The sequence below is a fragment of the Gekko japonicus genome, unplaced genomic scaffold (assembly GCF_001447785.1).
Source record: "Gekko japonicus isolate JY-2015 unplaced genomic scaffold, Gekko_japonicus_V1.1 scaffold2545, whole genome shotgun sequence".
NCBI classification, from domain to species: domain Eukaryota; kingdom Metazoa; phylum Chordata; class Lepidosauria; order Squamata; family Gekkonidae; genus Gekko; species Gekko japonicus.
In genome coordinates, this window is record NW_015163162.1 from 85,679 (window position 1) to 113,004 (window position 27,326).

Genomic DNA, 27,326 nt, shown 5'->3' on the forward strand with positions numbered 1-27,326 from the left:
TGACACTGTCTAACCATCTCATCCTTTGCCGTCCCCGTCTTCTTTGACCTTCAATCTTTCCCAGCATCAGGGTCTTCTCCAGTGAGTGCTCCCTTCTCATTTGGTGGCCAAAGTATTTGAGCTTCAGTTTCATTATCTGGCCTTCCAGGGAACAGTCAGGGTTGATTTCTTTGAGGATTGACTGATTTGTTCTTCTTGCAGTCCAAGGGACTCTCAAGAGTCTTCTCCAGCACCATAGTTCAAAAGAATCTATTCTTCGGCGCTCGGCCTTCCTTATAGTCCAGCTCTCGCAGCCATACATGACTACTGGGAATACCATTGCTTTGACCATGCGGACTTTTGTTGGCAGGGTGATGTCTCTACTTTTTATCATGCTGTTTAGGTTCGCCATCGCTTTCCTCCCAAGGAGCAGGCGTCTTTTAATTTCATGGCTGCAGTCACAGTCTGCGGTGATCTGGGATCCCAGGAACGTGAAGTCTGTCACTACTTCCACGACTTCCCCTTCTATTTGCCAAGGAGTGATGGGGCCGGATGCCATGATCTTAGTTTTTTTGATGTTGAGCTTCAAGCCCACTTTTGCGCTCTCCTCTTTTACTCTGAGCAAGAGGCTCTTTAGATCCTTTTCACTTTCAGCCATTAGAGTGGTATCATCTGCATATCTGAGGTTGTTGATCTTTTCCCCAGCAATCTTAATTCCCGCTTGTGATTCATCCAGGCCAGCATTTCGCATGATGTACTCTGCATATATATTAAATAAGCAAGGTGACAGTATACATCCTTGTCGTACTCCTTTTCCTATGCTGAACCAATCAGTTGTTCCGTATCCGGTTCTAACTGTCGCTTCTTGGCCCTTATACAGGTTTCTCAAGAGACATGTGAGGTGGTCTGGTACTCCCATCTCTTTAAGGACCTGCCATAGTTTGTTGTGATCCACACAGTCAAAGGCTTTAGCATAGTCAATGAAGCAGAAGTAGATATTTTTCTGGTACTCTCTTGCTTTCTCCATAATCCAGCGAATGTTGGCAATATGATCTCTCGTTCCTCTACCTCTTCGAAACCCAGCTTGTACTTCTGGTAGTTCTCTATCCACGTACTGTTGAAGCCTAGCTTGTAGGATCTTGAGCATGACCTTGCTAGCGTGTGATATGAGTGCAATTGTGCGATAGTTTGAACATTCCTTGGCATTGCCCTTCTTTGGGATTGGAATGTATACTGATCTTTTCCAATCCTGTGGCCACTGTTGCGTTTTCCAAATTTGCTGGCAAATGGAGTGCAGAACTTTAACAGCATCATCTTCTAAGACTTTGAATAGCTCAGCTGGAATACCATCACCTCCACTAGCTTTGTTGTTAGTAATGCTTTCTAAGGCCCATTTAACTTCACATTCCAGGATGTCTGGCTCAAGGTCAGTGATTATACCGTCGTGTTTGTCAAGGACATTGAGGTCTTTCTTGTATAGTTCTTCTGTGTATTCTTGCCATCTTTTCCTAATCTCTTCTGCTTCTGTTAGGTCCCTACCGTTTTTGTCCTTTATCATGGCCAGCTTTGCATGGAACGCTCCCTTGATTTCTCCAATTTTCTTGAAGAGATCTCTAGTCCTTCCCATTCTATTGTTTTCTTCTATTACTTTGCACTGTTCATTCAGGAAGGCCTCCTTATCTCTCCTTGCTGTTCTCTGGAAATCTGCGTTCAGTTGGGTAAATCTTTCCTTTTCGCCTTTGCCTTTCGCTTTCCTTCTTTCCTCTGCTATTTGTAAAGCCTCATCAGAAAGCCATTTTGCTTTCTTGCATTTCTTTTTCTTTGGTATGGTGGTGATTGCTGCCTCCTGTACGATGTCACGAACCTCTGTCCATAGTTCTTCAGGCACTCTATCTATCAAATCCAGACCCTTGAATCTATTCTTCACCTCTACTGTATATTCATCAGGGATGCGATCTAGGTCAAACCTGAATGGCCTCGTGGTTTTCCCGATTTTCTTCAGTTTAAGTCTGAATTTTGCAATGAGTAGCTCATGATCTGAACCACAGTCAGCTCCAGGTCTTGTTTTTACTGACTGGATAGAGCTTCTCCATCTTTGACTGCAAATTATATAGTCAATCTGATTTCGGTGTTGCCCATCTGGTGATGTCCATGTGTAGAGTCGCCTCTTAGGTTGTTGGAAAAGGGTGTTCGCTATGACCAGTGTGTTCTCTTGACAAAACTCTGTTAACCTTTGCCCTGCTTCATTTTGCTTTCCAAGGCCAAACTTGTCTGTTATTCCGGTTACCTTTTGACTTCCTACTTTAGCATTCCAGTCCCCTATGATGATGAGGACATCATTTTTTGGTGTTAGTTCTATGAGGTGTTGTAGGTCTTCATAGAACCGGTCCACTTCAGCCTCTTCTGCATCAGTGGTTGGGGCATAGACTTGGATTACTGTGATGTTGAATGGTTTGCCTTGGAATCGGACAGAAATCATTCTGTCATTTTTGAGATTGTATCCCAGTACTGCCTTTTGCACTCTCTTGTTGACTATAAAGGCCACACCATTTTTTCTACGAGATTCCTGGCCACAGTAGTAGATATAATGGTCTTCTGAGTTAAATTCGCCCATTCCTGTCCACTAGTTCACTGATTCCTAAGATATCGATGTTCAGTCTTGCCATCTCATTTATACACATTATAGATAGCTAATTATGAAATAATTGCAAGGTAAACTATTTTCAGTTCAATAGGTTAATAATTCATATTTGGACAACTTTTCTGCTGTACTTTATTGAAAGGAGAAAAATCACCATTACCTTAATAATAACAATTTTAATAGAACAATTGTGTTTGATTTCTCTACAATTGTATTGTTCTGGAGAACAGAATATAGGCTGGTGATATTGTTGTTTTTCCATATTTTGAAAGCTTCAGGTGACTGTCCAGGAGTTTCAAGTGATTGTAGAGTTTGTTCTGGTTGAGAAGCGTAGACCACAATGTCGTCTGCAAATATGCTAAGTTTGAATTGTCTTTTTCTTATAGAGATCCCATGAATTTGTGGGTGTGAACGTATTGCTTGAGCTAGACGTTCGATAGCAAGGCTGAATAAAAGTGGGGAGAGTGGGCATCCTTGCCTTGTGCCACGGGAAAGGACGATGTTTGCAAATGAAGAGCCATTAATATTGAGTTGAGCTTTGGGAGAGAGGTAGAGAGTGTGAATTGTTTTCAGGAAGTTTGTTCCAAATCCAAAATCTTCAAGGACTGCCTGCAAATAACGTGCAAAAAAAAAATGTCTATACAATACAATTTTTACTAAGTGGCAGGAAACAACAAATGTAAAAAAACTGCTAGAGTCTTAGTCTAAAGCTCTCCAGTTACAAATATCACAGGATAGAGATTATACAAATATGTACAAATTTTAAATAAGAGTTCATGAATAGGTCTTTTGTGTTTAAAACCTTCAAGTTTGCCATAGAAATAACAACGTGGCTCCACCATGTCGAAAGCTTTCTCTATATCTATAGAGAGTATTAAAGATGAGTCTATTTAGTGTTGATGACAAAACTGGATAAGGTTGAGTGTTTTCCTGTTGTTATCTGAAATGTCTCTGTTTGGGATAAAACCCGATTGGTCAAGATGAATGAGAGACCCTATAAACTTATCAAGTCTTGCTGCTAATGTAGCCATAAAAAATTTATAATCAATATTGAGTAATGAGATGGGTCTTACAGAGTTCCATGTAACATCTTGTGGGAGTGTTAGCTTGGTTCCACCCATTCTTTTCAGAGCTGCTGCTGCAAAATGATTGTTATTGATGTATTTATCCATTTCAATGACACTAGTCTTTATTTCTGGAACACTGAAGTCTTTGGCTAGGAGGTGCAGTGAGTGAGCACTGTAACCTTATGTTATTAGCTTTGTATTCCATTTTTTCTGTTCTAAATTTCTTCTCATTTTGGATACATTTGCAGCATTGTCTATGACCAAACTGCATACTAGACATTTACATTTTTGTTCACATGTTATTATGTCGGGTAGCCCCGCCATGGTGTTTTCCCCCTGACTCTGGAATGTGTAATGCTCTGCCAGAGATTCCTGACGATTTTAAGGTTCTGTTTTTGCTTGATAATCAAGATACGGAAATAACAGAAATAGTAGCAAGGTTTCTTCTTAGTGCTATGGCTATACGTTCTGATAAGTAACCATTAGGTTTTTCTGCTTTCATGCTGTTTTTCTGCGCTGTAGCTCCAATTTTATCCTATATGGATTTGTATTTTCTGATCTATATTTAATCTGATCTCCTATTGTATGTGTATACGTATGCCAATAAAGGCTTGTCAAATGTAATGTAATGCTCTGCAGCTGTTTCTCACTTCTGCCTCCCTTATCTAGCCATTGGCCTTGAGCACTCATCGCTCCAGCATGAAGTCTCTGCTGTCTCCCGCTCACCTATGAACCGTTACCCAGTTTCCCCGCGGTCCATATTAATTGCTTATTGGCTCCTAGGTGTCAGGGGGTGTTGTATGAACCCACTATAATCTGGCCACTTTGTATGCTTCTGTGAGGAACCCTTCTCAGGTAAAGGGAACCTCAGGAGCCCAAACGTTTCCCGACAGGTATGAAAGAATGGCACCAATAGCGGGGTTTAAAAATGAAATAAGAGGAAAGATTAATTCTTAATGAAAGGCAGGGAAATGGGGAAAAGGTTTTACGAGAACAAACAGTTGGCAACCAACAAGTGCCCGCTACAAACACCATAAACAATGTTTAGGCTTTCCCAAACTCAGGAAGAACTAATAAAAACTATAAACCCTATCAGAAGGTTCCTTACAGTAAGCAGGCGGTTGTGGTACTAGTGAATTCATACCACCAATAAACCAGGGTTCCCCTGCTTAGGCTCTGAATCCCAACTAGTCCCTGTGTGAGTGGATGTCTGTCTCTTTTTCAACCTGGGTCTGACCTGTTACTCTGGCCAATCCCTTCAGCAGAGTCTGCTCTGCCCCTCTCTCTGGGACATCCTGCCACTGTCTCCCAGACTGAGCGTTTTCTCTCTGAAGGCAGCCGCCCAAAAGGCCCCCTCCTCCAATAGATTCACTCTCTCCACCCTTCCAACTGTCAGCTCTCATTCTCCCCCCCCCCCAGCCCCCTGCTGGATGCATTCCATTGTCATGGAGGCGACTCACCAATCAGAGTGAGCCTCTGCTACTACCTCCCCTCAGAGTGTTTTTTCCTAGTTCATCACAGCTTCATTCCTGACTCAAAGAGTCTAAGATGACTTCACCTTGCTCTGATCAATAAAGTTGAACCTGTTTAAGGACCTGCTTTTGATGCTGAGTTATTGAAGTACCTGACAATTATAGGTTTTGCTGCCACTTCTTGTGAGTATTCTGTTGTGTGTGCATTTCCTGACATATCAATTGTTTCTGCAAGGAAGACATTCCCGTTTTCTGTTCCCGTTTTTCAACATAGGGTGGTTTTTCCTGAGAGAGAGAGAGAGACACCTCGAAACCACCCCTGAACCTCCAAAAGCAGTGCCCTCATAAAGCCAGGCTTGGCTTAAACAGTGGCTTTTGCTGGGAGACTAAACCTCATTTTGGCTGGGAAAACTTGCTCTCGCCTCAGGCATCTTCTCCTGACCGGGTGCCAAGTCATTTGTTTGTCAAATGCACAGGCAGACAGAGACAGTACGCTACTGGTCACTGTGTCTCTATCATGAATAGAATATGTTGTATGTTTCCTGGCCCAAATCCTTTCACATCCTGGAACTCAGGAAATACCTCTTGATAATCTTTACATTTCTGCACCTATCTGCACTTCTCTCACCTACGCCAGACCCATCAAGGTAAACACTGACTCTGTATTTCTGTAGAATGGTCATCCATTCAGCTTCATGCTATCAAACATTAAGGATATTCTCCTCCTTTGTCTGGTACTAGGGAAATACCAGATCACCCTATTACTCCACAATGGGAATCCTATCAATCCATTGTGAAACTAGCTACCACACTTTAACATACCTTCAGGATACATTTGGGGTATAAATATACCCAGTCTTGCACATGCCCAGTGTGATTTAGCTGGGCGCACACAAAGCTGACACCCCTGATCACAATTCAGGTCCTCTGTGGTCTCACTAGTCGGTCCATGCACCTCCTCTCTTCATACCTTGGATTTCTTCATCTCTTCAGGATAGGTATAGTATTGTCCTGATACTCCCCAACCCCCTCTATTTGTCTGCTATCCACTGTCTAAATCTTCTTGTATGCTTGCAGTCCCTGATTTGAATGTAAATATCTACATTATTGTTATTATTTAAATAAAACCCATTTCTGTTATAATTTGGACTCATTGTTTTAAACTAAGGGTCTAAAGGGAACTATCTCCGTAAAAACTGATAGCAGATCCATGCTTATTTCCCTACCTCCTGCTGTGGCCTATCATTTGACTAATTTCTCCCCCAAAACTAAAATCAGCTATTCAACTTTTAAATTGAAGCTGGTAGGGGTAACAGTACAACAGGCTCATTGTGGACATTACTCCACCCATCAAGACATAGGTTAAGAATTTTACGCTCTAGAGATGTTGCACGTTGCTCCATTTCTCTGTCATATACTTTATCCAGCAGTTCAACCCTCTCATAACTCCTTGTAGGCCAGGTCTCCAGTTTGTATGAAAAGGATTCTACCTTCAGTCTATAATCTTTAATACAAGCAGGTACTAACAGTAGCACCCATACAAATTGCACTGCATTAGAAGACACTCTTACCATTCTGTGGACATTGTCAGGCAGATGGAATGGCATGGTTTAAAGCAGTAAGTATACTGATAGCTGCCATTTATTGGTTGCTGCTACTCTCCCCTTCTGGTTCTGTAGGGGACCATTCTCTATACTGTGTTTCTTTCACTTGCTAGTCAATGATTTAGCAGATTAGGACAAAAATGTCAAAAGTAGGCCCTTCTCATGACCAAAGATCTGAGTGGTGAAAGAATTTTGGTGCAGCTGCTAAGAGCCTTTATATGCAGTTCCAGTACTCGGTAAAGTAAACTCTTATTTTTTGAAACTCAGTGTTATTTGACAAGATAACAGAATTAAAGTAACTTTGCTTTTGAGAGAATAAACATAACTTGTAAAAATAGAATTCAATACATATATCTCCTGTCTTGTTTAGCGTTCAGTGTTTGGACATCCTTCTGAATTGGCACAAGCTCCCCAGCGTTCCTCTGCTAGAAGATCATTTGGACGGTCAAAGAGATTCAGCATTACTCGTTCACTTGATGATCTTGAGGTAATATTTAAGACTCTAAACTTTCAGTGTTTCTAATGAAAACAGACTTCAAATGATGAAAGTGAACAGGTGTTCACAAGCCAATTCATTTTGGTGCTTGATCTGTAGATTCAAGAAAAGCTGGAATGTATTTTCTTGATTAAAAGTAAATATATTACTTTATGTTGAATGTATGCATTAATTAACATCATGTTCTAACAAGCTAGGGACCTGTGAGGTTGGGGGGGGGGAATCCCCTGTATTGTCACAAACTTCCATCCCAATCTTACTATATGCTGATGATAACTGTGTTACTCTCTAGAACCCCCGTTGGGTCTGCGCTGATTTCTGTACTCTTGTGCAGAGTATTGTGACTCTGAGGACCTGATTGTAAATTATAGTAAGTCTAAAATGATGCAGTTCTTTAGGTCTTCACGTCAGAAGAAATATCTTGGCACGTAAATGGAAATCTTATTGAACAGGTTACCCAATTTAAATATCTTGAGATTTATTTCCAATCTAATATGTCTTTGATAACTCGTATTAGAAATGCATGATCTACAGCGCTTATTGTTACGAAGGCAATAATCCAGGTTTTTTATTTTAAAGGAAGACAATATATTCCAGTTGCCATTACTGTACTTAAGTGCAAAGTAGGATCGCAATTTTTGTATGAAGCACCTTTGTGGGTTGAAGCTTGTGGAGAATCGATTGACTCCCTTCTGAATTATTTTCTCTGAAAAATTACAGGTGCTCCTAACTGCATTGCTGGAGTTATTATTGAGGGCAGAACTAGGTCTCAGAACCTTTGAACCTCGGATCTGGGCTGCAACCTTTAGATTCTGGGTCAAGATTTTATTCTCCACAGAGTCAAATGGATATTACATGTATTGCAAGCAGACTCTTATCAAAGTCCATGGAGCAAATTGGTTGAAAGTTGCATCCAGACTCTCTCGTGATCTGAAAGAACAAGGGCCTTCCACTGCTCTCTCTTCAATCTTATGCTGTCTGGAAAAATCGGATACTAGAAGTACCATGATAAGAGCACACAGAGTGCTCTCACCTTTATATTTAGGTTTAATGTTACCACAATCTCTTCCAGCCTATTTTGATTTTCTGACAGTTTCATGCTGTAGTTGATTATTTATGCTGGCGAGGCTGAATGCTATTCCATCAGGGGAGCTATTGGGAGACTTAAACAAGGTGCCTTACTCTGAGTGACTGTGCCAATGCAGTTCAGGCCAAATAGACACCCTTCAACATTGTCTATTCTACTGTGATTTGCTTAACGATGCAAGAGATAGTTGGATAAAACCCTATATCCAGAACTCTAGGTGTGAACTGGATAATAAAAGGGGGGGGCAGAAGGGAGAAAGAGTGTGAGAGAGGTAGAGGGAGACAGGAGGAAGCAAAGGTGTGAGGAATAGGATAACCATTCCGCAAGTTTCTTGCGGGTCTCCACTTGTCTATATACTAATAGCCAAGGCACCCCCTGCGTGCGGATATCTAAATCTGCACATCGGGTGCACCTAGGGGGCAAAGAGATTTTCCTGCACATTTGGGGCAATCCCCAGATGTGCAGAAAAATCTGAAAACTATAAAAAACTATAGGGGGATACTTAAATCCCCCCAAAAGTAAAAGAGCGTTCCCTGCTTGGTAGGAGCCACACGGGCCTCGCCGTTGGTGCAGGGGGTGTGTGAAAGCTTGGTGGACCTGGTGGGAACCGTGCAGGCCTTGCCATTGGTGCGGGGGGGGGAGAAGCCTTAGCGGGCCCGGCAGCTGGAAGCCACACAAGCCTTGCCGTTGGTGCCGGGAGGGAGAAGGCTTACCTGCGGCTGCTTCCTTGTCCTCTGCATGGAGCTCCTCCCCCCCACAAGTATTGCGAGTCCCCCTTCTTGTCATGTTCTAACAAGCCCCCTCAACCTGTGAGGTTGGGGGGAATCTTCCCCTACTTTATCTGGTACCCACTTTATCTCTCTTCCAGGCAGTGTCTCTACTTCTTTTTCCCACCTCGTTTTCCTCTCTCTTTTTCTGTCCCCATACATTTCTTTACTTTCTTCCCCTACATTCCATTATTCATGTTTTTCTTTTCCTCCAGGCCTTTCTCCACTTTCTCCCACCTCCCCACTTTGGCTGCTGCTCCCAGCTACTCCCATTGTTTGGATTAGATATATAGATGCAGGGGATGCAGTTTCTGTTAAGAACATAAGAACATAAGAGACGCCAATGTTGGATCAGGCCAAAGGCCCATCCAGTCCAACACTCTGTGTCACACAGTGGCCAGAAATACCAGTGCCATCAGGAGGTCCAGCAGTGGGGCCAGGACATTAGAAGCCCTCCCACTGTTGACCCCCCCCCAAGCACCAAGAAGACAGAGCATCACTTGCCCCAGAGCCCCTAGCTATACCTTGTGTACTGGACTACTATGGAATTTGTCTTATGACGTTTTCCTGTGCGGTCAGTTTGAGGTCCCTGAGATATGTGGTATAAGAGTCTCTTTTGTAATTCCTTTCATTAAATATTGTTATCCCTCATGGCAGCAAGATGTCTAACTATATGTTGGGGGGGAAATCTCTATTTAGTTTTCACATATGATGAACAGGTTCAGTCAACTTGGTTCCATAAAATGACTTTTTGGGGTTGGATTTTGAGTTCTACATGACATGACAAAGTGGCCTCAGCACTTGTAACCTGGTGAATTGGAGTAAGTGGGTGTGGTACTGAAATTGATGAGAATCCTGTTCTACCAGGAAAAGGAATCCTGTAAACTTCTGCTGCTTACTCAAAGGGGCATGGAACTGAGAAGTCGGAAAGAGCAAATAGCATAACAGGCTTGCATACGATTGTAATCTTGCAAGAACATGCAGCTACAAGCCAAAACCAGAGAAAATTGCAACAGGCTTAAAAGAGGGTTCAATCATAGAGCTAGTTAGAGTTTGAAAATAAGGACTTTGGAAGCCTTTTGATCAGCTTTTTATGCAGTGGAAGATTCGGCACCAGTGTGTTTTCTCACAGGTGGCTCATTGTTATGCAGAACTATCTCAGCAACAATTTAAAGCCTGCATGTGGAGCTTCTTGTTTGGAAGCGTAGATGCATAAACAGGAGTTCAATCTGGGTGGGACTCCATTGGGAAGGAAGAAGACACCTCGCCTGCATGTGTTTTGCTGAAAAGAAGAAATAAATACATGTTTGGCATCAACTTGATAGATCTCTCATTTACTTAAAATGAGAGAGAAGTCCCTGAGGGACTATTTATTCATGGATAAAACTTACAACGTTAGTCAAGTATCTGTAAGTATGTTTCGTTTTTTTTAAGTGTATGGAAATCAAAACGCTGGTGTAACGAGCTTCCTTTAATTTTAGCAACTTTTTATAGTTCGAGCAAAAATCCATAATTTTTAGAACAAGAATTAGGTGTTCTTATTATGCTTATTCATTACTACAAACTAATAACATATAATGTTGAGCTGGAAGGTGGTTTCCAATAAGATTTTGTGCTACTTTTACCCTGTAATTTTTAATAGTAATTTTAAGTGTACAAAGATATTATAAAAATGTTTTCAGTAATATGGTTTGTTTATATGCTTGCTGCTTTTTATGAGTTATACTAGGTTTAAGATTTTTTTTTGTTTGCTTTTGTCTATTTACTGTGTAGTGATAGAATATATATTTTACAAAAGTGACTCAGCAATGAACTACTGAAGTTTGTAAAATGGAGCAAAGAAGGATGTGGTAATAAAGAAAACTGGAGACACCAGATATGTTACCAAAGAGTAGTTCATGCCAAAGCGACAAAACAGAGTTCAGTAGTAAATATGTTTATTTTCAATTGGCTCTTGAAGGTCAGCTGTGGTTTATTCATAATTCTGGTTGCTTCCTGTAGATAACAGTGTCTCTGCGTTTGTAATTAACAACAACAAAAAAGTAGGCTTTTATATTCTGTATTTTGTACGAATACAAGAAGGCACTTGGCAACAACACCAACACCAATCTTGTGCATGCTTAATATTAGTACAGAAGCAAGGGAAGGGATCCTTTAGGAAGTTTCTTTCTTTTCGTTTTGGAGAGCCAGTCACATAGAAAGCAGGATTGGGGCTGTGGTTCTGGCCTGATTCCCTTGTGCAGTTTGGTGTGCCAAGAGACCGGCACAGGACTGAGCGCCTCTGCGTCTGCACCTTTGGTGCTGGCCACCTCAGTCTGGAGCTCTAATCTGAGGTGGCAACTGCTGTTGATTAAGCAGTTTGGCATGCATCTTTTGCTCAATTAATTCCAGTTGTTTATCTTTCTTTATGGTGTGTCTCTGTAAAGCATGAGAAAGCACATTTGCCGTGTTGCCAGCGTTTCGTGATCCTTTCTCACTATCTCACCAAAAATGACCAGATAATATCTATGACAAACAAGAATGCCTCAAGGTTTTCCCCCATTGTAGGTGAGGTTGGATGGGGTTGAACAGAGAACTCTGGGTGCATTCTCAGTTGCGTGCTGAGAGCCCAGGTTTCACAGGCTGGTTATGTTAGGGCAGGTCTCTCTTGAATGGTGATGAAGGTCTTGGAGACCTGGGGGAAGGAGGGAGAGCTCTTTTTTGTGAGACTGCTTAAGCTCTGCCGGCTCTGGGGTTTTGAAAATGCAGCTCTTGGTTCCCTCAGAATAGTGATGTTATTGTTTTGCGAGGAAGAGTGAAGACTTGCTTAAACTGAGGTTCTCTGCTAGCTCCCCTCCAACCACGGTTGTGTCTATTCAGCAACTGGGATCCGGTTAATAAAAGGATTCCCCACTTTATTCATTTGGTGAAATGTGTATTGTTCCTCAAATATTGGGTTGTCCTTTTCCATAAACAGGGTGAAAATTAAATCAAGAAATCATTTGTTTATATCTAACAGGATTTTCCTCCGATGTTTCTCAACTGCAGCTTGAACTAAACACTGTAGGGCAAGTTCTTGCTTGCTGCATATCTTTATAAATATACAGTTATACACTAGCAACAATGAAAAACACAAATTATGACAAGGAATTATGATTAGGAAGCGAATTCCTAATATAATTATGATTAGGAAGGGAATTGAAAACAGATCAGCCAATACCATAATGCCCCTATATAAATCAATGGTGCAACCTCATTTGGAATACTGTGTACAGTTCTGGTCACCACACCTTAAAAAGGATATTATAGCTTTGGAAAAAGTGCAGAAAAGGGCAACTAGAAGGATAAAAGGGTTGGAACATTTTCCCTATGAAGAAAGGTTAAAGCGCTTGGGGCTCTTTAGCTTGGAGAAACGACGGCTGAGGGGTGACATGATTGAGGTTTATAAGATTATGCATGGGATAGAGCAGGTAGAGAAAGAGGTACTTTTCTCCCTTTCTCACAATACAAGAACTCGTGGGCACTCCATGAAATTGCTGAGCGGTCGGGTTAGAAAAGATAAAAGGAAGTACTTCTTCACCGAAAGAGTGATTAACATGTGGAATTCACTGCCACAGGAGGTGGCGGCGGCTACAATCATGGATGGCTTCAAGAGGGAATTAGATAAGCATATGGAGCAGAGGTCCATCGGTGGCTATTAGCCACAAGGTATAGATAGGGACTCTGGGGCAAGGGGGGGCAACAGTGGGAGAGCTTCTAGTGTCCTGGTCCCACTGCTGGATCTCCTGATGGCACCTGGTATTTTTGGCCACTGTTTGACAGAGTATTGGACTGGATGGGTCATTGGCCTGATCCAACATTGGCTTCTCTTATGTTCTTATGACTAACTTGGTAGGCTTTTTTATTAGTGTGGTATAAAAACCTGGGAATTCTGATTTATTAGAATATTGTACACATTTATTAGAGTATTGTACACAGGTAGCTGTATACAAAAAACTTAAAGTTCTGCACCATTGCAATCCAAACACTTCAGTTATTCTACAGTAATTCTATTTTGGAGCTGCGGTGGCTCAAGTGGTTAAGACGCTGAACTGCAGGCTGTGGAAGGTCAGTAGTTCAGCAGTTCGAGACCCGGGTGCTGCATGATGGAGTGAGCTCCCGTCTTTAGTTCCAGCTCCTGCCAACCTAGCAGTTCGAAAGCAAGAAATTGCAAGTAGATAAATAGGTGGGAAGGTAACAGTGTTCTGTGCGCCTTGGTGTTTAGTCATGCCGGCCACATGACCACGGAAACGTCTTCGGACAGCGCTGGCTTTTCGGCTTTGAAATGGAGATGAGCACCGCAACCCTAGAGTCGGATTTGACTGGCTTTCGAGCAAGGGAACCTTTACCTTTACCTTTAATTCTATTTTGCATAATTTATTCCAGCATGCTGGAATTGCAAGGCAATTTAAATTGTGGATTCAAATTAAGATTTTAATCACTAAGAAAAGCATCTGATTTAAACCACTGTTTTAAATCAGATTGCTTACATATATCCTAGTAAGCATGAATTAGTATCATCATCATATATTCTAATAGTCAACCCAGCCAAATCTGAGGATACTTAAATCCAGAGATTGGAGCTATGAACAGACAAGATGGATTGTTTGACAAACCTGGAAAATGCTTAAGTCTTAAAACAAATACATTGGGGAGGGTAAAAGATCCTCAGATGATAAAAAGAATGCTTGTAGCTTTAAGAAAAGAATGCCATCAGTGGCTGTTGCTTAGGCAACTGTATCAGTTTTCCAGAATTCCAGGCTTGGTTTCTGTCAGTAAAAGGCAGGGGAAAGGGGTGTGACTCTTTTTGGGGCTGTTTTGGCCTTTGAGGGAGGACTCATTGGAGACAGGCCCAATAGCAACCATCTGGTGACTTGCTACCACCCAACTTGCAGGACCTTGCTGCTTGCGACTGTTCAGCAGCAGCCACCCCACAAAAGCCAGTGCAGTGTAGCACTTAGAGTTTCAGATTAGGACCTTGAATCCCCCTTATGCCCTGGAAATTCACTGTGTAACCTTGAGCCAGTTATACATTCTTAGCTTAACTCACAGGGTTGTTGTGGGGATAAATGGAGGAGAAGAAAATTATGTAAGCTGCATTGGGTCTCCATTGTGGAAAAAGGCAAGATATAAATGAAGAAATAAGTAAGATGGAGGACAGATAAAAGGTAGATTAGTAGGTAGGTGTGAAGGAGAGAAGGAACCCGGAAAAGGTGAGCAGATGGGAGTTGCTAGGATGAGAGGAAGAGGAAATAGTGTGGGGAGAGAATGCGGGAGAAAGTGAAGTGCCCCCTGCAAGTTCTTGCAGGTTCCCCCAGTACAAATGGGCCCAGCTCAGCTGGCACTGTGTAACTAGGCCATAGTTCTCCTGGGAAGTGGCAGCCAGGGGCCAGGTGGGAAAGAAAGCTGAAGACAGGGGGGCTTGTAGGTGGAGGAAGCAGGAAAAGGGAAAGGGCTTGTACTTATGCAGCCCTCCCAGGAGGCAGGGGCTGGGGTTCAGCAGGGCAGGTCATTGGCAAGGTTGCAAAGAGGAAACAGGGGCCAGTCCAAAAGTCACGCGCTCCAGAAAGAGCAAGTATGCCAAGTCCAGTCTAGGGTCAAGGGATTCAGGGAGCAAGTCCAGTCCAAGGTCAGGGGTTCCAGAAAAGCTGGTAGTCAGGTCCAGTCCAAAGGTCAAGGTTCCAGCTGTCCAGTAAGGTCAGTGATTCAGTAGCAATGTAGCAATTGCATCCACAAAACTACTGTTTCTTGCGGTTGGTTTTATAGCCAAGTCTTAACAAGCTACACTCCCAGCCAGTTCCTTGGCAGTCATCCTGAAATTACTCATCTGTCTCATCAGTTGACAGCTGATGACAGGCCATGAGTCTCGCACTCCTCCTTTCCTGCAACTCAACTTGCCTCTGACAGTGTGGACGCTGTAGGAGTGTGGGTGAGCAAAGTGGGCTGGGTGGGCTTGTTTACTGCTTCAGAGCAACAAGGTGTCTTGGTTTCAGCTGTGTCTGCTCAGCTGGTAACCTGATTTCTTGTTGCTCTCCTACTGGCTCAGAGACAGCTGCAGCCAGTTGTTCAATTACTGGTGGAGGGCCAGCTGCAGGTAGCTCTTCATCTCTGGAATCTGTGCTGTCAGTGAGCACAGATTGACTTACGACAGGGCTTTCAGGAAAGAAAACTGGACATAGTGGGGGAGGGGAAAGTGAGATGCCCCTTCACGTGGGTCTCCCACCTGTGCATACTTATTGATTGATATAACATCTGTTTGCAACTTAATTAAACGCACATTCTGTCTAGGAGTATAATTTCCAAATCTCTTGTAATGCAACCAACATACCTTTTACACTAACAGAATTTATATCTGGAAGTTAGAACCTTTAATCAAAGACTAAAAAGAGCAATCCTAAACAGGTTTACTCAGAATCCCATTCTGTTTTATTGAAGAAGGCTGACTCCCCAAAAAGTGTTCTTAGGATTGCCTTGTAAGCTGGTAGTTACTGAGCAGTAAGTTATGTTAGATCCTGTCTTGCATGAGCTAATTTGTGTTTGCAAAAGTAAAACTTTTCTTTGCAGCCAGATGTGTCCCCTGAAATTGTGCTCCTGGGTTCAGTGGACCCCCAAGATCAATATTGTGGGTAAAGTGGGGATGTACAGAAGGAGAAAGGAACCAACGAAACTTTGACACCCCCCCTTTAACTCTGAATGAAGTGCCTTTTACTAGTGAAAACATGGTTATAATCTAAGGCCGTGTGAACTTCCGGTTTGTGGATCAGCGATGGCGGTCGTTCTCCCAGACCTCGGGGGAGCGACTCGCACACCAGCGGCATGGAGGGGTGCTACCTCAAGTAGCACTCACACGGAGCCTTTGCGAAAGGCTCCAGGCCATAGGGCTTTTGAGGGGCAGCCTCTTCGACGGCTAAATGTCAGAGAATTGAGGCTTCCTTCCACCCTGACGATCCTGCCGCTGTGTGACCCTCGGGCACAAGCTGATTCGACTGGGACAAGCGCTGGAGATAGAGCGGAATATCATTTACTGTGAGCGAGGTCAGAGAAATGACCGACAATGAATGTGAGTTAAAAATAAACTGAATATTTTAAAAGCGAACTACCCCCCCGTGGGAAAAGCGGAGCACAAAGAGGGACGCCTCCTATGCGAACAGACAGATAAGCGTAATGAAGGGGGCAAGGGGAAAACAAGCAGCGATTTTGTTTTGAAAGACTTAATTGAGCGCTGACAGTGAGGTGACGATTTTTCGAGTCCGTGAGAAGTGGTTTGGAATTGTAAACAATCGTATAAAATGGCGGCCTTGCAAAGAAAGTTTAAAGCGAAACCGGCGGGTAGTCAGAGCCCAAAACCAGAAGAGGGAGCAGACATCATGAAAATGTTAGCGGATATGCTCAAGCCAGTGATGGAGCAACTCAATGGTATTAACCAGCAACTGACCTCGCTGAATCAAAATTTCACATCCCAGCAGCTACAGCTGGCAGAAAAGGTGAAGAAGGTGGAGCATACGACTGAGAGAATTAAAGAGATAGACGTCACAAACAAGAAAATGAAGAAAAGAATGGGGGAAGTTGAAGCAAAACAAAACTTCCAAGAAAAAAGCCAACATGATTCTCAGATTCCAGGGAGTTCCTGAATCACAAACGGAGGATCTGAGAAAGCTGCTCAGCGAGATTATTGCTCCAGCAATAGGCTCAACAGTGGATGAACTAGTAAAAGAGATGGAGACTGCTTATAGGGCATACTCCAATTATATTTTAAAAAATAGCCTGCCTGGAGAAATTGTCAGATTCTCAAGAAGACAGACCAGAGATGCTATTTTAAAAGCGACCTCAGCAACTCCACTGACAATGGCGAATATAAACATTAAAACTTTAAAAGACATTCCATTTGAAATTCACCAAAAGAGGAAAAGCTATAAGGACTTAATTTCTTTTCTTCAAACCAATGGAATTTCGTACAGGTGGGCGATTCCAGAGGGTGTCATCTTTAAAGTCAACAACAAAAGAGAAAAGATTGACTCCATTTTCAAAGCCAAAGAATTTTTGAGACGCCAGTTGGGAATGGAAGAAGAATTCAAAGATGAAGAATCTAAATCAAGTGACTCTGCTACCTCTGGAATGGAAGAGGGCTCTGCTGTAGAAACGGGTGCAGGCGCAATGAATGTTACATATGATTTCAGAGACAGAAAACCGAAGTAAAGGCAGAAGGACTCTGAAAATTGCCTTTTGAAGCAACTAACAAGAAGATGCTCAGAAGGTTCTCTCACAACAACTAACATACTAACGTATAAGCCGAGACAAACAAGAACTCTACAAGTATATTGTTGTACTAACACTTTTATTAATAACATTTAGACTAACATGGATATGATCTCCTCCTCTTGAGTTTTTAGTGTAGTGTGGTTATCTATCCTTTATCCTTAGATGTTAGGGGGGCCCCCCCTCATATTTTCTTTGTAGTTTTGTAGTCTTATAAAAAATAATTAAAAATATCCCTCCGGAGATTTAAAAAAAAAGAAAAAAAAGAATCTAAGGCAGTGTTATGTCATAGAAATGCCTGTATTGTTTGCTTGACAGAGTATAAATATTTGTAGCTTACACAATAATGAATACAATCTATGCCCTTTTGTATCTCAGTTACAGTGTCTGACCTCAAGTCACCTATGTTTGCTTTTGATTCATTCTTCTACACGCATTAAGTCAGGTTTCTTAGTTATGGTTGATTCATGGATTCTGTTCTAAAAAAAATTATGGATACAGTGATATCGATTTGTTTACATGTTTTAAAAACCTGGTTTTATCCTCCCTGATTCATTCTGGCTTTGGTTGTTTTAGGAGGCAAGGGCCTTGAAGTCCCAACCACTGGAAACCTTACACAGCCACCTCTCTAACCTCTGATATCAGGCATTGCTTATATTGATCCCGGTCACACGGCGAATTTGCTGTGGGAGAGCCATGGGTGGTGGGCGGATTATCGGGGCACGATCACACCACAACATCTGGCACCCGTGGCCAACCCGTGGGGCATACCGATGAACGCAATAAAAAAACAGTACCTCATATGTAGTGGCAAACGGTTTGCCACGGGCTGCCTCCGGACTCCTGCGGTGTGATCGCGCCGGCCCCTCGTTAATGCGCAGGCGGGGAGGACAGGATTCGTGGTTTGCTGCCAACGCGTCGGATCGCGTTCTGGTGGCTCTAATTGCACCAGAGCAATTAGCCACGCCTCCCCCCCCGCGTTATCTGGCCCGTGTGACCGGGGCCATTGTTAAGTATATCTTTGCATCTATGAGGGCTGGGGGCTTTCTTTTTTAAAAGGGAGAAAGTTCAGACTCTCAGGATACAGAATTCTGCACCCATTGACACATCCCGTTTTCTGCACTTCTGTGGAATGAAAGCATGACACAGCTGTAATCATAGTAATGTTTTTTGTGTACACGTGGATCAGAATTGCATAAAGTACATTATATCATTTATTAGAGAGGACTTGTTAAATACCAGATTGATATTTACCGTCCTTTTGTGCTAGATAACTGAGAGACAATCTGAATTCATGAAGAACATAGCTTTCCGCAGTGACCGGTTGCTATGGGTAACATAAAGGGAGTAAAATAGAACTTCATGTGCAGTGCTTCTAAACTTTACAGGCATTTTTGTACAGGCAGTGAATAGCATTGGGTGGTTGATTTTAGCTCTTGGAAAGCTACTCTATTGAGAAAATGATCCTTCATCAAAAATAAAGATGAATTTAGGAAGGGTACTGCTGGCAAAAATAACTGCTTTGTCTTATGATGAACAGGTAAGTCATGTGATTTTAATTTCAGCTCACAAACAGCATTCTTGCATTAGAAATTAGACCCTAGAATTCAGTATTCAAAGTTTAGGGTTTATATTAAAGTTAATGAAAGAAAATGTATGGTATTTACAAAGTCTTGCTCATCACATTTTCCTGTAAACCTTAGGTTTACAGAAGATTTTTGAAGATGAGAATTGAGTTGATAAGTCATCTGCTTGTGGTGCCCATTGCTTATGTTTGCAATAGATAACACAAGTTTGTATTTTTGGATGGAGGGAAAGGTAACAGATTTCATTTTTAAGAGCTGTGTTTCATTTGACGTTGACTAGTTGCTATTTTTCAGTTTAACAATAAAATACTTTATCTTCTGTTCTGCTGTGGTGTTTTGATGAAAGCAAATAAGATAGATGTGGAAAGAAAATAATGTGAATGTTATTTTGATGTAAGGAAATGTTACCAAATAATTATTGAGTAAATCTCCACCATATGTACATTTCTTCTTCTCAAAATTTCTTTGATGTTATTCATTTTGAAAAAGGAACATGATTCACCTCTTAAATAAGGAAGAGATAAGAAATACTGTCATCTACTCTCTTAAAAAAAGACAAGATAATTTGTTTAACAGAATATCAGTACATTTTTAAAATTCAGAATAAAATAAATTTAGTAATATCTGGGACAGGACATAGGAGTGAAAGTATTATGTAGAAAACAATATATCTTGAAAGGCACTGATTTCATAGTAGTGGTATTTCTGAATGTCATCCCATATTTACATGGTTAATGCTAATGTTAAAGAGAAAGTTTTCCACTTGAGAATAACTGCAAAAGAGTTCTGTGTCTCAGAATCTGTTTGCAGCTTTCTGGGTTATGGATGAACAGTAGAGATCATGATGCAGCTTCCATTTTCATTTGACATTAAATTTTAACAATTCCAATGACAATGTAATCTGCATCATAATTTCTGTTGTCCATCTGTAATCCAGGAAATTTAAACCGTGGCTAGGATGCCAAGCTCTGGGTCACCCACTTTTGCCTTTCAGTAGCAGCTCCTCATAGCTGGTGGCGTGTAGCATGGGAGAGCTGTTTACTTCCCAGGGGTGTTGTAGTACTTTCTGCTAGAAGGAGGACACTGAAAAACTCACATGTAGTGCCTCTGGGTAGTCAAAGTATTTTTGATAAGTTACTGTTGTCACCCTTACAACAGCCACCTGGGCATTGCAGAAAGGTGGGATGTAAATATTTTAAATCAATTAAATAAACACTCCTGTCAGCGAGACCATTATTCGAATCCCCAGATGGGTTTATTGTTAGTAGTAGCAGTTTGACAGAGGAGATGCTGAGATTGTGGCTTGCCAAAGGCAACCTGTAGCAAGTCCAGTCATAGAGACAGCATTTGAACCAGTGACTTGGTCATGTGTGGGAAATGGCCAAACTAGGCAGGGCACCAGGAGGTCTGTTCCAAAAGTAACTTTAAAAAAATCAGTGCCACCATGGGGGGAAGGGGCTTGCAAATCTGGTTGGAGCTTCTGTGAAATAGACTGGGCATTGGATTCCCTTTCCTGATCAAAATCTGCCCCTGTGAACAGCAAGGGTTGCCAACAGCCTGGAGAGAAAAAAGCATACTGCTCCTTTAATAGAAATTTAGTGCATGAAAATGGGCATTTGAAGCTTTTCCTGGCCTGGAGGTAAATACTATCCCATTTAGCCTTCACTCAAGGGACAAGGCATTTTTTTTCTTGAGGCTGTTGGCAACCCTACAGATAACTGCTCCCCCCCCCTACATGAACATTCAATGTAGATAGCATAGCTAATCGCTTTTATCTGGCTTGTTTGCATAAAGCTGTCTAAGGCCAAGCTGCATGGTATGTGTAGGAGAGCTGTGATCAGGTTTCCTGACACATTTCTTAATGTGACAAAGCAGCTGTGGGAGTGGGGCAGTTGTACTAAGACAGGGGGGAGGGTTAACCACACATGCTGTGCTGTGTTTCCAAAAGAAATCACACCCACATCCAGCTCCTTAACTCCGACATCACAGGGGGAAAGAGAAGGCACCTGCCTTGTTCCTGACTTCTTTCTCTAATGGGGCTAATGGCGATTTAAGCTTGCAGCATGTTATTGGGAATCAGTCAGGGGAAAAGGAATAAATTCCTTCCCTTACCCCATCTCACAATCCCAACAGAAACCAGGCCCTCCTTCAGTTGCTTTCAGTTTAAATAAGTTGGGAGCTCTATAGTGTAATCCTAAAATTACTTCTAAACTCGTTAACTTGCAGGATTTAGAAGGGTGTAACTCTGTTTAGTATTGCAGTGCTAGTCTTGGATCTCTCACATAATGTGTAATTTGTCCTCAAGCTAGTGGTTATGGCTATATTGTGTAGAAGCGAATTCTGTAAATCAATCATGTGTGCAACTTAATAGGTTCTTGAGCTGTAATATATACATTAGATGTATTTTAGTCCTTTTGGAATACATTTTTTCCCCTGAGTAACATTGTTTACAGTGATTTTGGTATTGGTATGGTCTTAACTTTAACACTCAGATGTGTTCAGGTGGGTAGCCGTGTTGGTCTGAAGCAGCAGAACAAAATTTTATAACTTGGTTGATCTTAAAGGTGTTGCTGGTCTCAAACCTTGCTCTGAGATGTGTTTGCCTTTAATTATGTGCATTCTGGGCTCCAGAAAATAAATGCTTGTGGTAGGTCAGGTTTAGGTTATTTTATGGAAATCAGTTAAACATATTCCATGCAAGATTTTAAAATTTATTGAAAACTTAGTTCATAGATGGAAGTGATTTTCAAGACAATGTCAGAATGCCAAAGTATGGCCCCGGTAACACGGCAAAGTTGCCGCGGGAGAGGCACGGATGGTGGGTAGATTATCCAGGCGCGATCACACCCCAGCATCTGGGAAGTGGAGCGCACTCATGGCTTACCGCCGACAATGCGAGTTAAAAAACTAGTACCTCCAAGGTACTAGTAAACGTTTGCCACGGGCTGCCTCCAGACGCCCGTGGTGTGATCGCGCCGGCGTGCGGCATTCCCCTCCGGTCCCTCATTTACCCGCCGGTGCCGAGGGAAGGACTGGTGGTGTGCCGCCGGCACGTCTGATCGCATGATTGCGGATCAAACTGCGCCGGGGCAATTAGCCATGCCTTCCCCCCGCGATATCCGGCCTGTGTGACCGGGGCCTATGTAGAGAATGGGTTCTTCCACAAAGATAGCCTAATGCTGGAAAGAGGTTTTCAGATAGTTGAAAGTAATGTTATTTATTTATTTATATATTTATTCACAACATTTGTATCCTGCAAAAACTCTCAGTGTGCAGGCTTTCATATAAGTCATTCTCAATATAATGAATGAAATCATGTTTGAGTGAGTCAAAGAAGTTTTCAGTTGATGTCTCATACAAGCTTAAGCTTCACTTTATTTAAAGAATATTTTAAAAATTAAGAGTTTTAATGTTTTGATTGCTTTGTTTACGATCTGGTTTAAACTTTTTGTCTGGCTAACTTAATTTAAAAATGGGACAGGGCAAAATAACATTTTTGGCCTGAATGTGGTAAAATAAGCAAGAACAATTAACAGGAAGGCTGAAAGCTTCAAAATGAACATAATTGCCAGTTGAATGTGACTATGGTCAAACTTACTCACTTGCAGCAGGTCATTGCCCCCTCCCCAGGCCCATGGGGTGGTTCAAGTGTTCCGCTCAAACAGTGCAGCAAAGCAGCTTTGCATTTGGGCTATATATTCTACAGAGTCACAGTCAGGTTGTGCCTTGCTAAATAAAGTACATTTCTACATACGTGTTGTACGTTGCAGCTGTTTTTGCATTCTGTGGCAAACCAAATCAGCTAACAAAATCAGCTGTGTTGCAGGAGAAGCCAGGCTGTATCCAGAGTTGTGATTGGGTCATTAAAAAGACACTGAAATTGTAGAACCTTTTGTGGTTCCACTCATCACATTTTTAAAATGATGAAATGTACAGACTCTTTTATCGCCTGTTCCATTGGTGGCATGAGTTCTGATCACAAGTTTTGTCCCCTGGCCTCAGGGATGGCCATGCACCTTTTTAAAAGAAATGACCAGAGCAAAAGAAAATAAACCAGGAACTGTAAAAATTGTAACATCCTGCCCAGTTCAGTTGCCTTTCCTTTTAGTCATTAGCAACAACAGTTTTATTTTAATGCAATGATACAATCAGTAAAACAAAATATAGCAATTGTAAATGTTTGATTGGTAGAGTTCTTTCAGCATCCAACATCTAGTCTCAGTGGCTACACTGAAAAAGAGAGCCATTGTTCCAGGGATATGTATGTTCTCCCCAACACCAGGAAGGCTGACTGTCCTACTCAGAGGCCATTTCGGGGGGGATCGCCGTTCCCCCGGGTGAGGTACGGGGGGCGGGGCACATGATGAAGCCCCGCCCCCTGCTTCCGGCCGCCCTGCTTCCGGCCCTCATTCAGCCAGGAGGAGGCAGGAAAAGAGGGAGGGTAAGTTGCTTCCTCCCTGCCTCTCCCCACCCCTGCCTGCCTGGGGCCAGGGAGGGCCTTCGCGGGGCTTCCTTGCACTCCCGCCGGCCTTGCAGGTCCACCGCCGGGCCTCTCATGGGGCTCGGCAGTGGAGCTGCAAGGCCGGCGGTGGCGGCCGGGACCGTTGGGGGCGGGGTGTGTGGCCTTATGACACACTTTCGGTGATGTCAGGGGGTGTGGCCTTATGACACACTTCCGGTGATGTCAGGGGGTGTGGCATATGCTAATGAGTTATGCTAATGAGTTCCCCTAGCTCTTTTTCTACGAAACGACCCCTGGTCCTACTGAATGGCCACATACCAAAGCCAGGAGTGGAGCAACTGCATGGTCTTTAACTTCCTTATAGAAATTACGAAACGAAGGCACATGGGACTTACCCCTGCACCATGAGGACCTAGTTGGTCATTTGTGGGGATGTGCCTGCAACAAACATCAGGGGTTGCTGATGGCAAAATCGTGCAGCCTGCTAATGTAAGAGCTACAATAAAAGAGTAATTCTGGTGTTAGTGAATTTTGGAGGCTGGGAATCTCTTTCTTTTAGAATGAGGATGAGATAGATAAAGATTGAGCAGAAAAGGCTGAGTGGGGGTGTGACTGACTGGCCAGGGTCACCCAGCAAGGCCCCATATGGCGGAGGGGGGATTTGAACCAGGACCCCCCAGATCCCCATCAGACACTTCAGCCTCTCTGTGCCACACGACGAGATGCAACCGGAATTTGATCTTGTGTGCTTTTGAATTGTATCAAGTCCAGTCATGGTCAAATACTTCAGAGGGTATAAAAACAGCCTCCTGTGCTTCTGACTCTGTCCTTAGGCTGATGGCTTTCATGCTGCAATGTGAAGACTGACCATTTGCTTCTGTTAGCCAGCTATGCTCATTATTTATGGGGGCTTATGTGTAACTCATGTTTCTCTTTTTCTCTCTTTGCAGTCTGCAGCTGTGTCTGATGGAGGTAAGCTCAAGCTTCCTGGGGGAGTGCATTAATGTGTGAAAAGAACCAAAGTTCTTTAATTAGCTGCTATGGCAATGGATAACATAGTGTCAATACTTGTTTGTTTGGTAATCTTTTAGGCTGCCCAAAAATCCAAGGATTTTACGTGCTGAGGACTGGTGTTCAAGAGGACATTGGCTTTGTCATGGTTCTGTGACTATAGATGAGATAAAATTTTCCATCCTTGATTGCTTGATGGGTGAAAGTACAGCTGGAAATCTGCTCTAGTTTAACACAATTGTCCTTTATTTATTTAGGCTTCCATGACCCTCAAGTTTTAAGGCAAGAGAGCCATGAGGGGGTAGGCCAGTCGTTCAGAAATGGGGCCCAGAATGGGCACCAGCAAATGGAGTAGGGTAGCTGTCTGGTTTCAAGGACTGTGCCAGGTTGACTGTTTGAACAAATGGCTCAGAAAGGTGAGCTGTCTGGGCCAGGAAGTTTAGTCATCTGGTGAACTATTGTAGTACAGAGATTAAGAGCATGGGCCATGTATCAGGAAGTTCCTGGTTCAAAACCTTGTCTCAGCTATGAAATTAGTGGGTGGCCTTGGACAATCCATTGTCTTTCCACCTCAGACACCTCCACTGTAGATAAATGAGCTTGGAGCCCTATAAGAACAGGCAGGGAGGGCCTGGTCTTCTGAAAAGATTATTTATGGGAGGGAAACAGTGGTGCCAAGGAGGAGGGCTGGGGAAGCCTGAGCTGTACAGCATGGCACGGCGTGGCATGTGGGGCATTAAATCTCTCTGCTAGCCCTAAATCACAGAGCATGATGGTGCTGCAGATCACCAAAGAGAGGTTATGCCAGCAGGAGACGGTCACCCTCTCCCAGCACTACACGATCTGGAGGATTTTTTCCCCCTTTTTTGTTTATTACATTTTATCTTAAAGGTAAAGGTTTCCCTTGCTCGAAAGCCAGTCGAATCCGACTCTAGGGTTGCGGTGCTCATCTCTGTTTCCAAGCCGAAGAGCCAGCGCTGTCTGAAGACGTTTCCGTGGTCATGTGGCTGGCACGACTAGACGCCGAGGTGCACGGAATGCTGTTACCTTCCCACTGAAGTGGTACCTATTTATCTACTTGCAATTTCTTGCTTTTGAACTGCTAGGTTGGCAGTTATCTTACTTGGGGGCAAAAATGGACTCCACAGCAATTAAAACGTAGCATAAAATACTTCTGGGTGAGTGGGGGTTCTCACCTCGAACTGGATCCAGGCATGATGGAGGGGTGTCTGGCTGCCCTCTCCTGTCCATCTAATAACTTTTTCTGGTTCTCAAAGATTCAAAACCAGGGGGGGGGGGATCTGATACCAGTGTCAGTATCCACTTGTTAAAGACCCGGCATGGTTTGGAGCTGTGCAAATCTCTTTTTAAAACAGCCTCATACTCTTTGGCACAGACTGCACTGAACTCATACTCATGATTTTGCCAGTGAGTAACCCTGCCCAGTTTTGGAATGTGGGATGGTGAGAAGTGCCCAGTTGAATGCTTGCCATAGCTGTTACTTCAGTGAGCAGAGCTCTGTGCCCTGAATGGATGCATCCGTCAGAAATTCCTTAGGTGTTATGCAGCATGTTTCTTAGAAAGATGCTGTTTGTGGCTTTTCTGTGCCTCTGTGGAATCCCAGCAGCCTGACTGGATGGGGTCAAGGCTACATTCCTTTAGGTCAGCAGAGAAGTTTTCATTTTGTTGCTTACTCAGCCAGCCTGAGTTACCCTTTTTGTTGAGGTCATAAACCAGTGACTCACCTCACCTCACCTCACCTCCCGATTTCTAGCCATCTCCCAGTTTCTTGCCTGTGTATGGGTATAAGAGCAAGCCACATTAGGGATCTATGACTGGATCTCCCAGTTCATAGCCAGATCTTTAAAAAAACCAAAAAAACAGTTCACATGCAAGTGGGAGGAGATCAGGCCATGGTGCCAGAGAAGGAAGGGTTAAGTCTTCCAGTCATGTCATTTCCCGGTAAAAACTGCCCTCTACCAGACTTCTGCTAGCTTGTGCAGAGATCAGCGTGGTTACTGGCATGTCCCTACTTTCTTTGTGAAGTACTGATGGGTTTGAGACCTATCAATCATATTTTTCCCATTTTTCCTCCAAGGGGGTCTAGGCAGCATACAAGATCCATCTTTGCAAGGGGTTCTGTGATGTTTCTCTTACATCCACCTCCATTTCATACTAAGTTGGGCTGACAGTGACTGGCCAGTGAGTGAGGAGCTTGGCTAGGTAGAGAATTGAAAAACAGGTCTCCGCAGCCCTAGTCTAGCATTTTAACAGCTACACACACACACACACACACATTTTTCTTTTCAAGCTCAATATGTGCTTTTTTTCTTTGGTTGACTACCAGGAAAAGTAACTTAGCAGTGTTGATTTATAAGTTGTCTTCGATTTCTTACCCTGCCAAAGTGCAGCTGCTGTAGTTTCATTCCAGTATAATGTGAATAATTCATGTTCCTTTAGCAGCAGCAGTGAAAGGTCCATTCTTTAAATTATTGATGTCGTATTTTATAATGTTTCTTGTTAAGTGTATTGATGGTGTATCTTGTGGATGTAAGAGAAAATAGCGGATCAGCTCAAAAATATGTAATCTGTTGAAGAGCCTTCAGAGGACAGCACAGTAGTATACTAGGACGCATTAGAGAAGAATAATGTGCCAAACAGCTGAAAGATCATCTACCAAATGTCCTCTAGGAGATTATACCTGCGTTTGGTATGGATACAGAAGGGTGGTTTTCAGTGAATGGTTGGAAGTATTTGGTTAAATGGCATCATAGTGGCTCTTATCAACTGTATCCAGGTAATACCTTGAATAATTCTGTAGGTGGACTTTTATTTTAGAAGTTTAGTAGGATTGTGTTGACTTTTTCACTTTAACAAACG

The 27,326-nt window shown here is 42.8% G+C and overlaps 1 protein-coding gene across 1 annotated transcript in view; it reads left to right on the forward strand.

The window, feature by feature from the left end:
* Positions 1-27,326, forward strand: part of RGS12 (regulator of G-protein signaling 12) — a 132,081-nt gene that overhangs the window by 43,383 nt on the left and 61,372 nt on the right. Inside the window, 2 exon segments of the mRNA XM_015407088.1 lie at positions 7,134-7,250; positions 24,386-24,407. Of these exon segments, the coding sequence (XP_015262574.1) occupies positions 7,134-7,250; positions 24,386-24,407 (139 nt within the window).